Raw genomic sequence first — 15,214 nt, forward strand, 5'->3', positions numbered from 1 at the left:
GGGTTATCAGGAGTAGTGAGCATGGATTCACCAAAGAGAAATCACACCTGGTGATACTGTAACACCCTTATAGGTAAGCTCAGGCAGTGTGACTGAGATGAGTAGACTGTGAAATGAGTTGGAACCGGATGAATGGCAATGCTCAGAGGGGTTGTGATCAAAAGCACAGAGTTTAGCTGGAGGCCTGTAGCTCCTGGAGTTCCCTCAGGGCCCAGTCCTGATCAACTTATCTATCACCGACCTGGATGAAGGGACAGTGTGCCCTCAGCAAGGTTGCTGATGACACCAGGCCCGGAGGAGCAGCTGATTCACCAGAGGCTGCGCTGCCCTTCAGCCAGACCTGGGCAGGTAGGAAAGTTGGGCGGAGAGGAACCTCATGAAGTTCAACCAAGGCAAGTGTAGGGTCCTGTCCCTGAGGACAAACAGCCCCACACACCAGCACAGGCTGGGGCTGAGCTGCTGGGGGGGCAGCTCTGTGGAGACAGACCTGGCAGTGCTGGTGGGCAGCAAGCTGCCTGTGGGCCAGCAGTGTGTCCTCATGGCCAAGGGGCCAAAGGGACCCTGGGGTGCATTAGGAGGACTGTGGCCAGCAGGTCGAGGGAGGTGATCCTCCCCCTCTGCTCTGCCCTGGTGAGGCCCCATCTGGAGTGCTGGGCCCAGTGCTGGGCTCCCCAGTTCAGGAGAGACAAGGAGCTCCTGGAGAGGGGCCAGTGGAAGCTGCAAAGATGATGAGCTGGAGCATCTCCCTGATGAGGACAGTCTGAGAGAGCTGGGGCTGTTCAGCCTGGGGAAGAGAAGGATGGGAGGGGATCTTGTCAATCCATACAAATATCTTAAGGGCAAGTGCCAAGAAGACGGGGCCAGGCTCTTGTCAGTGGTGCCCAGTGACAGGACAAGGGGCAATGGGCACAAACTGCAACACAGGAAGGTCCATCTGAATATGAGGAAGAGCTTTTATACCTTGAGAGTGGCAGAGCACTGGGACAGGCTGCTGAGAGAGGCTGTGGGGTCTCCTTCCCTGGAGATATTCAAAACCCACTTAACACAATCCTGTGCAACCTGCTCTGAGAGACACTGCTTTAGCTGGGGGTTGGACTAGATGATCTCCAGAGGTCCCTTCCAGCCCTGGCCATCCTGTGAATGCCTCTTTAAAGGCTGATAGACTTCTAGCTGGGTTTTTCACTTCATCCACCTGTGCCTTTATCCTCAAGTATGGGCTCTAATGGAGGTTAGAGGCAGTAGGCGTTTCAAACCATTAATCTCTTTCTTTTGGTGTTTACTTCACATTGTGGGAAGCACCATGTCTATAAATTAATCAGGTTTTTATTCCAAGCAGAGGAAAGAAGTTTTGCCAGTCCAAAGCATGAGAGAGAGAAGGGCAGTACAAGTACTGCAGTGTTTTAGTCAATATACAGCCGTGTGGTGGTTTTTGTCTTATCTGGTGGAAAAACAGAAGTGCCTTGAACCCCCTTATTCTGGCTTCCCAGGCCAAGACACAACTGGGGTAGTAACTTTGGAACTACTGCCACGAGTCACATTGCTCACCCAGACGTGAGGTTCTCACGGGCACCTGCCCTGACCAGCCTTTAGAAAGAACCTGCACATATTCTGCACTCAGAAAGTCTCATAGGATGAATTACCATTGAGAGTGGAAGACTGGTTGGGTGTTTGATAATTGCTGTCATTTAAACTAATTTTTTTCTTGGATGAACATTTAACAAAAAAGCATATCTGACACCTGGGACCAGCTCCTTTGAAAGGGCAGGTCTTTTCCCGGCTCCTTCCCTGACGCCATGGTTGCCATCACAGCAGGACATGGCCTCAGACACAAAATCAGCCGTGTAAGGAAAAACTGTGAAAACTCCTGAGGTTTGAATCTCACTCAAACCCAGCCCTAATCAGTCCCAGTGCATTGACCATCTGGGCAAGTCAGAGGGTCCTTTTGTCACCAGCTCACAGAGGAACCAACAGGAAATTGTGTAGGGGGTATGTGCGGACCCTGAGGCTTTGCCAGGGCTTCTCCACCAGTGAAGACCCTAAACCTGCCTTCTGCAAGAATGAAGGGCTATCACAAGTCTCACTGCTTCCTACTTCAGATGCAAGGTGCAGTTCTTTTAACATGTCATCTCTACATCAGCACAGAGTGCCTTTTAAGAAAAATTCTCAGACTCCACTAACAAGAACAAAAAAAGCACACACAAAAAAACCCTCAAAAAATAAAAATCTTTTTTTACTGCACAGAGCATTCCTTCTCTGGGGAGAGAAGCAGCAAGCCATACATGCAATTCTTAGCTACACTCCTTAACATGATAAGGGAATGCAATCAGACACTAAATGGAACAAAGATTTTATTAAAACAAAGGGGTTTGAAAATACTTTTACCTATAGGATAGTTGTTGTGTTAATTACTGGACAAAAGGGTGCTTTTTTGTTTAGTACTTTGATTTTTTTACCATTAATTAAACCTTATTTACCTTTTCTTCTGGGTTTGGTTTTTTTTTTTAATATGAAGGCATGTAAGTCAGAATAAATATTGAAACCTGCTTATGACACAGTGCAAATGGTTTCTCTCTTCCGCACTGCATGCCCCAAATGGTGATAGCAGAATGCTATGTGATACCTAAGGTGAGGCAAGAAAAAGTAGAACATTGACTAATCCAAATAACTCCTGCTTTTTAATGCTCAGGTGAATTCTCTATAGAGGAAACTTGACTTGATGACTATAACTTACCTCTTCTCGATGTTCTTCTCCAGAGCGCTGAATATACCACCTAATAGAGGCTTGCTGGGACTTAGGAATACATTCCAGAAAAGTCGAATTAAATTCAATGCCAAAAATCACCTTTTCATCAGCAGTTTCATGACTAATGCCTGGAAAGCAAACATGGTACAGGAGATTAACCCTGACCTGGTTTTTAAAGCAATGGGAAAATAGCCTGATTCAGAACAGATGCTGTAAGAGTGGGTGAATTATAAAAAAGCAAAAGGAAACTTAACTTTTAGCTTAAACTATAACTATGAGGATTTAGAGGCGGCTGCTAACCTTCCGTCAGTGCAACCGGTTTTTTAGGAGGTCAATAAAATCTATATCATGAGCTTGCTCCATTTTAAAGTTGAGGCTTTCACCTTTGAGGAATTTAAAATCTGATCTGTATTTTTCCTTTAAGTAATGCAACTGTAAACCTGAGCTAAAGTTGCTAAAGGTAGATTGTACCGTCTGGTCTGTTCATCCCAAAAACTTTGAAGGAGTCACAGGACTAAAGTAAACTGAAGTTTACCTTCCTTCAGTATAATCTCAAATGCTCTGTGTATGTTTCAGACCAAATACTGAAGGAGCCATGAGCAGATGTGGGCTCCTTTCTTGGCCTTCTGTAAACCTGAGCAAGTAATTTACTAGCCTCTGCATCTCTGTTTCTCTTTCTAGTCTATCTTACCCGTCTCTTATCTGCCTTACCATCGCACTAAAGCTGTTTCTTATGCCCTGCCAATAACAGAAAGGAAGGTGAAAGCAGTGGTGTCTCCTAAATCAAAAGTTAGCTCAACAACAAAATGAATGCAATTTTTGATTGTTTTTTCAATATAATAAGTACCTATATGAGATCTATAGAAATTCAAGCTCTCCACATTAAATGCTTTTCTTTTATTTCACTGTGCCACTGAGATTTCAGCAGAGCCAAACAACTTCACACAGCCAATGAAGTCTCTGGGAGGGAATCTCACACAGTGGAGCACTGAATTTAAATAGGTTTTCGGGCCATAATGTTATTAATTATCTCAAATGGTATAAATAATCCAAGAGCCTGGAGTGGCACAGGTCAGCTTCATGGTTTTATGGCACAGTCATCTGGCACAGAAGTCAGGCCCAGCTGGATGAAATTTCTACTGGTGGTGCTACAATGGGGCAAAGGATTAATACCCATTTCTGTGCTAAGTCTTTTTACATTTATCTAGCAAAGCTAACTCTTCCAGTATCTCTTTCATTCTTCCAGAAAAATGTGACATTGTCAGCCTTTCTGCTAGGGTTCCTATAACCTTGAGCTTTGCACAGTCTCAGACACCCCTATTTGGAGAGCCACACTAAGCAGCAAGCAAGTAAATTCTGTCCCTTGGGAACGAACAGGAGTTTTGTCATTGACTTTAATGGAAACGAGATTTTACCCTGACTTTTTAACTATGTCTGCAAGCACACATGTACAGTGAGAGCCCTCTGTACTGTGCAACAGACTGAAGGCTTTGATCCTGTGGCAAGCAGCTCTGATTTCTGCACTGACTCATGCCGAGATCTGCAGCAGGCACCGAACACTGTCATGGCAAAAAAATAACCAGAGATCAATGGAAAGTGGTGGCTCATCCTGAATCAGACGTTCAGTGCAGCGATACAATCGACACTGTTTTGACTGGGCTGTTCGCTTTAATAAGCAGCTAGAAGAGCCCCAGACAAACCCAAGCATGGTTCTGAATGCTTTTCATTTATTTTACGCTGCCGCAGAGATTGCCGCGTAACCGCAGGATTTCATACTGACAGTGCTCGCTGGAAGAGAAGTGCTGCAGTTGCCAAAGGAGCGAGCCAGACCCTTTGGCATCTGAAAAGGGGGTGTGGGAAAGGACGGGGGGAGCCCACAGGGAGAGAGGGTAGGCTCTTGTTAATAACAGGAGTATTTAAGTAGCTGCAGGGAGGGGAAGGGGCTGGTTTGGCAGCTGGAGCTTGGGACTTGTGTCAAGTGTATGCAGTGGAAGGGGAGAAGATGGCATGTTCCCCGTTCACCCCTGCAGGTTTCTTTGCGGGACTATCTCCTCTGTTTCTGTATGAAACATCACACACATCCCATTAGCTACTTGTAGGGAAATGTGTGAGGTTTTTGCATCGGGGCACATCTCCCTCCCCTGGGTGAGCGCTGGGGAGGGGCACCCATAAGGGATGTGAGGGTGCTGGCCCATGCCGGCCATCCCTTAGCAGCCCCAGCTCTGCAACTTCAACTGCAGGAGGGGTAATGTATATGAAGTGTAGGAAAGGCAACTGCTTTAACAGTGCTATTCTGTCGAGCTCAGCAAGTTTTTTTCAGGCAGAGAACCTCACAGTAAACTGTTGTCCAAAGTAACAAAAGAGTAAGAAAGATGCAAAATACTCACTGTCTTCCACATCCCAGCACTGTGCAACAGGGTCTCCATATTTGACATCTTGCCTTCTGGCTCGCCTATAGGAAGAGCATGCAAACTTGTAACACTTTGGGCCTAATTGCTGGAATTCAACAACAAAATACAGAGGAGCTCAGCAGATGTGGACTCGCGTTGCTCCCACACTACTGCTGACAATTACGGTCTTAACTAAAACCAGCCTCACCCTCAAAGCAGCATGTGGCTGAGAGAGATTTGTACAATTGACATCAAGAGAAGGGCCTGTGATTTGGGAAAACCACTGGGAGGGAAAGAGAAAATTCAAGAGAAAAAAGATCTGCCTAAAATAAAGAGTGCGTAATATAGTGACAGAAAGGACGTCTAAACCTGCTTCAGGAGCATGAGGCACAGGCCTCCGGGTGGGGTGGACTGTCTTGGAAATACCTAAAAACATCCTTAATGTTGTAGGTCATAAAAAAAGATCTTGGGTTCAACAGAGATATTCAAAATTGAGCTCTGGATCAGCCCAAGGTAATACTGACTGGTAAACCCATCATCAAAATGAAGAGAGAAAAACATATGTTTTAGTTTAGTAACAAACAATTGAGAAATGTGATTATCTTTCATCTTTATGTACAGAAAAAATGCTTGAGACAATGGTCTGTGATGGTCTGCTCCCTTCCACAACTAACTTGCCTGCTAATTGCTGGGTATGTTACTTAAACTCACTGTGATTTATGTAATTTCAGTGTAATAGCATTAAAAAAAAACCAAATTCTTCCTCTGTGGATGATTGCATTTATCTCCCAAGAGCTAATAAAAAAGAGTTTGTATTTTAGGTTTTTAATAGAAGGATTGGAGAGCCAGGGAGGAATGGTTTCCTCCCTCACAGCCACGCTGAAGGCAACAGGAGTGGGACTTGCTACGTGCAGAGCAATGCCGCAGCTGGGGGGGTCCCGAAGACGAGCTGTCTGTTGCTATATAAAAGCTGTAGACATGCTGGAAGCTCAGGCTGCTACGTAAAAGAAAAATATTAAAGTAACTGATCTACTGGAGGATTCCCGTGGCCAGTCACTCATCCTTTGTTTTGGAGCCACAGACTTTTGGCCTTCCCACCAAACTACACATCTGTTAAAAAAACATGGACCATCAATCTCCCTGTCCCAGCCCACCTCAGGCTTCAGCAAGCCTCATGTGTCACTAACTTTGCAGTGAGCCTGAACACTTGCTTTTCTCCTTTCATTTATGCTTCTCTGAATTTAGTTTGCTTTGGCTTTGAGGAGAAATGCATAAAGTTCCTTGACACCATGACACGATATCCTATGAGTCATTAACTTCAATGGTTTGTCTAATTGCTCAGGTCCCAGCCCTGCAGCCCTAAGGTAGAAAGTCTTGTTCCACAGCCTGAGCTCAGACTGAAGCCTCACTGCAAGAATTACTGTCAGGAAGACCTCGTACAAAGGGGAACAAAGAGGCTGTGAAAGACTCTGGGTCAAGGAGCGAGCTCAGAGCTCTGGCTAAATCAGCGAAGAACTCCGAGAGCTTAGGCACATTGCTGCTAGAGCCTGCAGCATGCTCTCCCTCCGTGCGTTTGTGCTGCTGTCCTAGCTGATGGGTACAGAAAGTACAGATAAAGCTTCTTTTGCTGGTGGAAAAACGCTCCCGATGTGGTCAAAACACAGTACTTCAATCTCTGTCTCCCTCTCATGGCCAGACCACAAATACAATTATTCATTTAGATCAAGGAATTAAAACTATTTTATTATTGACCACTCTGGGATACGATGTTAAACTTCATTTTACAACTACAGTGGTGCCCTGTGCAAAAGTCAGAAGCTTGAGAGAGGCTCTTGCATCTCAAGGCAGAGTTAGCTACAACCTGGACCTCCAGCTGAGCATCCCATGCCTTAATGCACTTGGCATAAAAAAGGAAAGTGCCGGACTTATGATGTTAGCTGCGGTAGCCGAGTTACTGTCACACGCACTTAAACAAAGCTATGTTGTCTTCACAGCCCTTCAAGCACAAATGTGAAACATGGCCAGAATATGATCAAATTTTAAGGCAAATGACATGCCAAGTAAAAAGGCAACACATTCTGATTAGGAACCTCTAAAATTCTTGCAAGCAGCAAGATCTTTTACAGCACGCTGTGGTTTGTTGGGTTTTTTTCTTCTTACCTTTTAGAAGTAGGGGTATATCTGGAACATGAGTTTCCATCCCAGGCACAGTATGGGTCTCTGGCAAGGCAGCAATCTGCACAAGCCTTCCCATACGTGTGACATCTGTGCAGAGAGAGCTGAACCAATCCATCCCTGGAACCAATGTACAATTGTTGCTGCAAATCAGGCAAAGCGAATGAATTAGGAGCGTTCTCCCAGTAGCCCATTTTAAAAGTTCCCTTCTCCAATGCCACACTTGCAGATTATCAGCCTTGTCCCAGATTCTACAAAATGAGGGAGAATTCCTCCCTTATGATAAAGTGTTTCTCAGGGCTTGGTGTAAACTGGCCAGTCCCCGTCCATCCCTGACAAAGCAGCAGAGAGGAAAGGGGATAGTCTTGGAAAGACACCAGCACTCAACACCCTTACACCTTTAGATCTGTGCTGCAATAAAATATCAGAAGCAAACCATGGAAAGAATGGATGGATAAACACATTTAAAAGGGTCTGGGATAGCCACGACATGAAGAATCTGGGAACTAAGGACGACCTTTTGCAAATAAAACTTCATCTTCTGCTTCTGATCCTTAGGTAGGATGGGGATAATATTACTCCCCTCTCCTCAACATATGAGCAGATTGCCTGTTGAGACAAGGGTGGTCCAAATGCTTGCTGTTGAGCCGGAGCTGGCTCATGCAATGCTTCCAGCTGGCCTGCCACCTTTTTTCAGGGGAGATGGGACCCAGCTGTGCTGTGCGTGCCTGAACAGCAAAATACCTCCTCCTGCGTGAGGGAGGCACGTTGTGCCGGAGCTGCTCCGGCCACTTCTGCAGGGCAGGGAGGGATGGCTCCGCTGTCACACTGCCTCCCAAACAAGCATGTAGCCATCAGAGAGCTCGGAGCTGCCATAAAACAGTTTCCCATCAGGAGGTTCCCAACTGGGACTGGTCCCCGTGCTGCCAGGTTTGGACCACCCAGCTTTAGACAGCAATTTTAGAGGAGGGGGACTGGTTTTCAGTCTGTGTACACACAACTTTTAGCACAATGAGGCCCTGATGTCTCCTGGCTACTAATAAAAATCACAACAATAATAGTAATAATAACTTATTACTAGATTGTAAAGAGACAAGTATTTCTAGTGTCCGGAAAATAAATGTGCATTGACTTCATTCACAAATCCCACGACCATACAACTAAAGATTTGTTTCAATGAAGAATTACCAGCTTGGGTACACAAATTACTCTTTGTAAACCAATGTGAATTAGGCAGGCAAAAAGTTCAAACATATCTCCTCCTTCCAGATACATTTTAAGTCATCCCTAGAAACCTTGGCCAGTAACAGGCGTCACCTGAAAATAACAAGCTACGCGTTCAGCATACCATATAACCTGCAGTAAGTAAAGGAGCTTGTGATTACCTGCTTCTGAGAAATCTCCATGGTTGAGATAAATGAAGGATGCTGAAAAATTAATTAGTAAGGTGCATTAGTTTACATATTCCCTGTTCTTAATTAAAAATAGAACATACAAAAAGTAAATAAAATTACAGATTCATCTGCTTGGTTTAAACAAATATGAAATAGGAAAAGAAAAAAAAACAAACAGAAAATCACTAAATTCATGTTTTCAAAAACAAAACAAAACAAAACAAACCTCGCATCAATTTTTGCTACTGCTTATGAGGCACTGGCTTTAATTGTCTGAGTTTGCTATTTACCCCATCCTGGGGACTGCCAATGAGCCCTCACATCAACTTCAGTTCTTATTAAGCACTGTTTGAAAGGCTTAGATGGCATTTAAGGGATACACAGGCAGATCCTCTGCACCAGGATATATTTCACTGCTGTGAGAGACAGTGAAATTTTTGCCAGTGGCTGATGTTAGAACAGGACAAAGCTCAGCGTATTATCTATTGCCTAATAGAATATGTTTAATCTAAGCCTATTGTTTAATGTTAATGCAGTTTGAGGAAATAAGGGACATTTTTTCAGCCCTTCACCCTCTTCAGTTTTCTGGATGCAAAAACACAGATCCTGTCCTTAAACTTGGAAAATACTGTCCCAGATTCATGTATGTAGTATGGACAAAAGTTCCGGCTAAGACCCCGTATAGCACACAGGAGAGAGGATGTGTGAGAAAGTAATCAAAATCCCAGGGATGCAGATTAACTGTGACAAAAACCAAGGTGACAACTGAAGAACAACTACACAGCATGAAAAGAAAGCAAAATGAGAATGCAAATAATTAAGAGGAAATTACTAAATGGAAAATAAAATCGGTAGGGAAGGCACAGGTCTCCATTTTCCTTCTGTAACAGTACGTCGGCGTCAGCACCCTCATCAGCAACGAGGTTAATCAGAAATTGTGCCTGTGCAACAGAAAAGTTGGTTGGGCTTTTTGCAAGCTCAATTTATGAATAAATCATTGGTGTTAGCCGGGCTCCAGTCACCTTTCTTCTTTATCACTCAGCCAGAATCAGCAATACGTTGACTCAGCCTTCACCAATAAATTAAAACACATTGATAATCAAACCTAACTTTGCTTTCTTTTCTTTGTTTTCAGTTCCTGAAGTTGTTATTTAAGAATTTCTCTGCATCTGTGGAATTTTGTTTGTTGGTTTGTTTTTTAAAAAATATATATAATTGTACTAAGAACAGTCCCAAAGCTGAGACAATAGGAAAAATGACATTAAAAATAAAATACTACTAATAAAAATTTTGGGCTCATAATAAAATTTCAGACTGGAACAAGGCAGGATAAATGGGGCTTTGAAAAGGATAAATGAGTTTCGGTTTGGAACTTTTTTCAACTGACTTACCCAAAGAGTACCAAGGCATTTAAAAATTTACGTAGTGTCACTCTGGAAACTTGAACTAGTTCCAGTAAACAAACAACCAGACAGACCAGAAGCCAGTTTGGGCCTTGAAGTCCCCTGAATAATATTTAATTGATGTTGTGGCTGTTAATGCTTACCTTGAATATCTGCAGCTCTTCCAAGACCACCTCCTCCTTAATCCACTTCTCCTTTGTGATACTCACAACTTTCAGGACTGTGCCTATGTCTGAAACAAATTGTTCATCATGTAAAACCCACAGTTGTGTTTCAGTGCATATGCCACTCCATTTCACGCCCTGAAGATAAAGCTAGTGCATCAAGGATGTAGCCTTCAAACAACATCTATTCCTATCCGCATATATTGGTATCTATATAGCTCTATACAATACATCTGTGGTTTTGATGTATGGCTGAGCCAAAGCAATTGTAGGCTAGAAGTGCCTACAGTGCCGCCAGCTAGGAGTTTCTGCACATTCCCTCGACGAAGAACTGGGGCCTATTTGACTCCAAAAAGATCCAGTTTAGGGGACTAAATTGGCAGAAAATTATTTCCCCTTTTTTAGAGAGTTAATTTTTATCCAGTATAGAAACTTAATCAGATCTCGTTTTAACACGGAGATTTATGCAGTGCACTTTTTCCATTTGTGGTTTGCTTTTGTTGTTTTAGGGAAATGTTTGAATAAAAACTCCGTTCAACATCAAAATCTTTATTTAATCATTATAGAAATTACCTCTTTGGAGTTATCTAGATATTTATTTTTTTTTTTTAGTTAAATCCATTCAGCAGTTTTAACCTGAACTCCTGCTTAGTGAAAAAAACAGCTGCTCATTTCATCTCAGAACATTGGACATTACTGAATCTTGAATGGCCTTAAAAAGAACCCTTAAAGGCTGCTCGGGGAAAGTGGGTTGAGTGCCGAGACGTGCGGTGTGGAAATGACACAGCACAGATTAGTCCTAAGCACTACACATAGTATTGAAATGATGAAAAATAATACATTATAATGGAAAGAATGAGATTTCCATTCTTGTTTTCCCAAAGTACTGAAGATCATATTACCAATCAAAGCCAAAAGTATTTCAGTTTGTCTTATGTATTAGAGCTTTCTTTTGTTTGTGTGTTTGACATGATTGCTAAAGCCTGCATAAGTACAAGCTGGTTGCAGATAATCAAACATATAATAAGCTTCTGATCTGCTGCTGCTCCAAATCTCCTGGGTTATTTGGTATATCTGTATTCAGCCTTTCTAGATAATATTTGAAATTTTATCTTCAGAGTTTTGTTTGGTTTGTTTTTTTCCATAGGACAAGTTTAGAGGATAAAATAGAACAAAAACATGTGCTTCCCGAAAACAAAACTCACTTTTAAGGAGGGCACTGCAGATAAATAAAGATCTGCATATTATGGAGTGCCATCTAGTGACTGCATGGAACATGCTGGTCTTGGCATGTCTAAACCGGACGAGAAAGAACACCGGTGCTGAGTAGTAACAGTTAACCTGGGAGTATTCGAGTTGCTTGTCTCTCAATATAATTTTATTCCCATGACAAATTTTGCAGGGAGGTTAGTAAACAGCTGAAAGCAGCCTCTATAGCCACTGAAAGACTGTGCTGTACCTTCTAACTAGTAAACTCATCTTTTCAGACAGCTAAGTTTTAAATTATGTTTTCTCACTATTATCAGAAGAAAAGTTTTAGTGACTACTCCCACATCCTAGGCATCTCACAGCTTGGGAATGTGTGCCCTTTCCTTCTCTGTTGACTGTATTACAGATTGCATTCAGAAAGCAACACAGATTTTCCATCATCATATCTAAAGCTCATTCCCAGCCTCCTCAGGCAGCAGGGGAGCAAACAGCACTTTCATGTTCTTTTTTACGAAACTGCTTTTCTCTCTGACACCACTGTACTCGGCTTGTGGGCATCATAGAGGGACTCTCACGCTACCTTGTTTTAGAAGACAAGACTTGTGAGAGAGATTGAGCTGAAAGACATCAACGGCCCAAGAAAGAGGCTGTGTCGGGACTCACATGTGTGATAACACAGCTGGGAAGCTCTTGAAGGCTGAGACAACCCACACTTTATAAGAGTTGATGCTCTGTGACAATTCACTCCTTTCCCCAAACCACTTCAGAATATCCATACCTATCAAACTCCACTATATGACACCAAATTTGCTTATACTCCAGATAAAATGCTAGGGCAGGATTCAAACAGAAATCGTAATTTCCCTGCAGCTCATGGCAGTAGCTGATCCACTGCCCTTGGATAAATCTTAGTTTCACCTGCTGTGAGATGGGGATAATGGCAATGACCTTCTTATCAAAGTATTCAGATCTAACAGTGAGAAGTGCTTTGTAGAACATCAAATTGTCGGTTAAGAGCAAGAAATTCCAGTGGATTAAGACATTAGATTATTTCTTCAGAAATGTTATGAATATTTCCTAGCATACCATGCTGCTGGGTGATTCATCCAGTGTTTCTAAATTTTATTACTATGGTAAAACTAGACTTTTTCCTTAAGGCGTGTAACTGTTATTAAAATGTAAATAGATGGATAATTATTCATACAAAAATGGCAAAGCAGGTTTCTTCAGTTTTACTAACGGAGTAATTTAACCTCTCTCTGTTCAGTCCTGGTTCTTTGGTTTGGAGCTATTCATGTTGCTAAGTTATATCTTTAAAAGTATTTAAGAGGAATTGTTGCCTTAGGCTCAATTTTAAATCTTTCTTAGCTGTTCAGTGTCACATGAAATTTAATGCTGAAGAACCACATCGCTACCCATAACAGAAAATAATCCTTGAAGTTATTAAGGTGTTGGTGGTTTTTCTTTTGTTTGTTTTTTTTTTTCTTTTATTTTAATTGGTTATTGATGTGCTGCCAGACTACCATGTAACGTAAAGAGAGGTACTGAATGGTACCTGGCAGGTAAGAAGTCCAGGTACTCTGACCCTTCACTGGTTTGTCACCTAGGGACCAGAAGTCATTAAAATACCAATGGAAGTGATCTCTTGAGCTGAAAAAAATAATCTAATCTTAACATTTGCATGAAGACCTGGCACAGAATCAGAAGCACCTAAATGCTTTCCAAAGCTGCATGTGTGGGAAAAAGCTTACCAACAGGTTTATTCAAAACCTGCTGTAGTAAAAGTTCTTAAATTATGTGTTTTGTGTAGAATCATCATGGAAGTTCTCTCTCATACCTGTTCCTAGGAAAATAACATCATATTGCCCATCCTCTGCCATGACGTGATCCACCACAATCTGAGTCAGACGATAGTCCACATTGATTTGAGTGAATACTGGTCCTCCCGTCACTGGGTAAATGGATTTGTACATCAGTGGATGGCGTTTAATAAAGCTAATGACTTCATCAGGAAAGTCTCTGGTAGACTTTATGAGTGGATCATAGGTTTTGCTTGGACACTGTATGAAAGAGAGAATATAAAGATGAGAAGAATATTAGGAAAGAAGTATAAGTGATCTGCAGGTGTCTTTGTGTAGTAGGAAAGCTGCCTGGGCCAGATCAGCTGTATTGGTTTGTAAAGCACATTTGCCAGTGGCTGGTGATTTGATTTACAATTGAAAAAGCTCAGTGTTGATCTAAAAGCATGGCAGCATGCTGGCTGTGTGTGCTCCTCTGGTGCTTCAAAGCGTTGTTCTCTCCCTCATTTCTCCACTCTCCTCTTTTTCATTTTTACCTCTCTTCAAAAGCTCTTCCCCTTCATCTTCCTTTATCCTGTTCCGACCTATTCTCTTTCATCTTTTAAAACCACCCAAAACTTGTTAATTTTTTTCATCTCAATCATTTGTACTAGCACTCATAATTATAACTGCTCCATTCCTGTTTGTTCCACATCTGCAACTACCTATATATGCAAGCTTTCAGGAAAAATTCTTACAGGCTTTTCTTCTTTCTTAGACATTTTGGTAACCTAAATTAAAACTTAGAGGGGAGATGAACTTCCTTAGCTTCTCTAAGACACTCAGGGAAGAAGACAGCAGCAGAAAAAAGAAGTTGTCTGTCTGACATTGGATAAAATGTGAATTAATTCATATTTATTGCATTAATATATCTGTAAACAGAATTTACTAAAGGCTACACAATTCTTATTTTTTTTGTTTTATCACCAAATGGTCTTTAAGGCCATAACCAAGATCCTTTATGTTTCCTTGTCTAGTAGCGTTCCTGAAGAAAGCATGAGACAAGCCTTAACATTCATACTGCTATCATCAATAATGAAAATACATTATTGTTGTTGTTGTTGTTGTTGTTGTTATCATTATCATTATCATTATTATTACAACAACAACATTCAGGCAGTATATTCAGTACTGTGCTCCTCTTTAAACTTTTCTTTTTAATCATATATTGAAGTCAGCAAAATTTAGCCATAAACAATCTGACAATATAGGAAAGTATCTAATTTTTCTTTAGATATTTAGAAGCTACTTGTATATAATACCATAACAGATGCCACCAGTGTAAGCCACTTTGGAAATTTGGCCTTATGAATAAGTCACAAATTCAGCCCATATTCAAGTAATCAAGTTTTCTGTGACAACACTTGTGAAGCCAGTAAGAAATCAGTGGTTTTCCTCATCCCAAAGCAGCACTTGATCACCATTACTTGCTTTAAAAACTAATTACTTGGTTGCTTTAAAACCAGAGAAATTCTCATGATGGGCTCAGTACACCTGCAACGAAGTTCACCGCCCCACTCCCTGCCCCACTGATGGGCTCCTTATCACGCTGGATAATTTAAGTAGACAAGGAAATCCAGCCTGGGGTGAAGGAGAGCTGCCAAAGCTGGCGAGCGCTCCTCTCCAGGCGCAGGTCCCGCAGGAGTCGGGGGCGCAGGCACCGTGTGAGGGGCTTCCAACAGCGAGGCTGGGGTGCCCTCCGGTGGCTACCATGGCATAAGCGCAACTCGTTTAGAGTGCAGAATCTTCTCACACACCAGTTTTTCTGCTTTTTGTATTTCTTGCTCTTATTAAGGCTGAGTTTCTGCCCTTTTGATGCACTCAACCAGAAGGAGGCATGACCCACCAGCATGTCCCCATATTAAACTGATGGCCCCCAGTGAATGCTTTAACCACGT

The 15,214-nt window shown here is 42.3% G+C and overlaps 1 protein-coding gene across 6 annotated transcripts in view; it reads right to left on the reverse strand.

Moving 5' to 3' along the window:
- Positions 1–15,214, reverse strand: part of SEMA3D (semaphorin 3D) — a 151,718-nt gene that overhangs the window by 17,153 nt on the left and 119,351 nt on the right. For all 6 annotated transcript variants that reach the window (XM_080393406.1, XM_080393410.1, XM_080393411.1 and 3 more), the window contains 6 exons: positions 13,316–13,538; positions 10,249–10,337; positions 8,694–8,735; positions 7,294–7,451; positions 5,131–5,195; positions 2,732–2,871 (listed from right to left, as the gene is read on the reverse strand). In XM_080393406.1, coding sequence (XP_080249532.1) covers positions 2,732–2,871; positions 5,131–5,195; positions 7,294–7,451; positions 8,694–8,735; positions 10,249–10,337; positions 13,316–13,538 — 717 coding nt within the window. The remainder of the gene's footprint in view (positions 1–2,731; positions 2,872–5,130; positions 5,196–7,293; positions 7,452–8,693; positions 8,736–10,248; positions 10,338–13,315; positions 13,539–15,214) is intronic.

This window comes from Falco punctatus, assembly GCF_963210335.1.
Source record: "Falco punctatus genome assembly, chromosome: 6".
Classification (NCBI taxonomy): Eukaryota; Metazoa; Chordata; class Aves; order Falconiformes; family Falconidae; genus Falco; species Falco punctatus.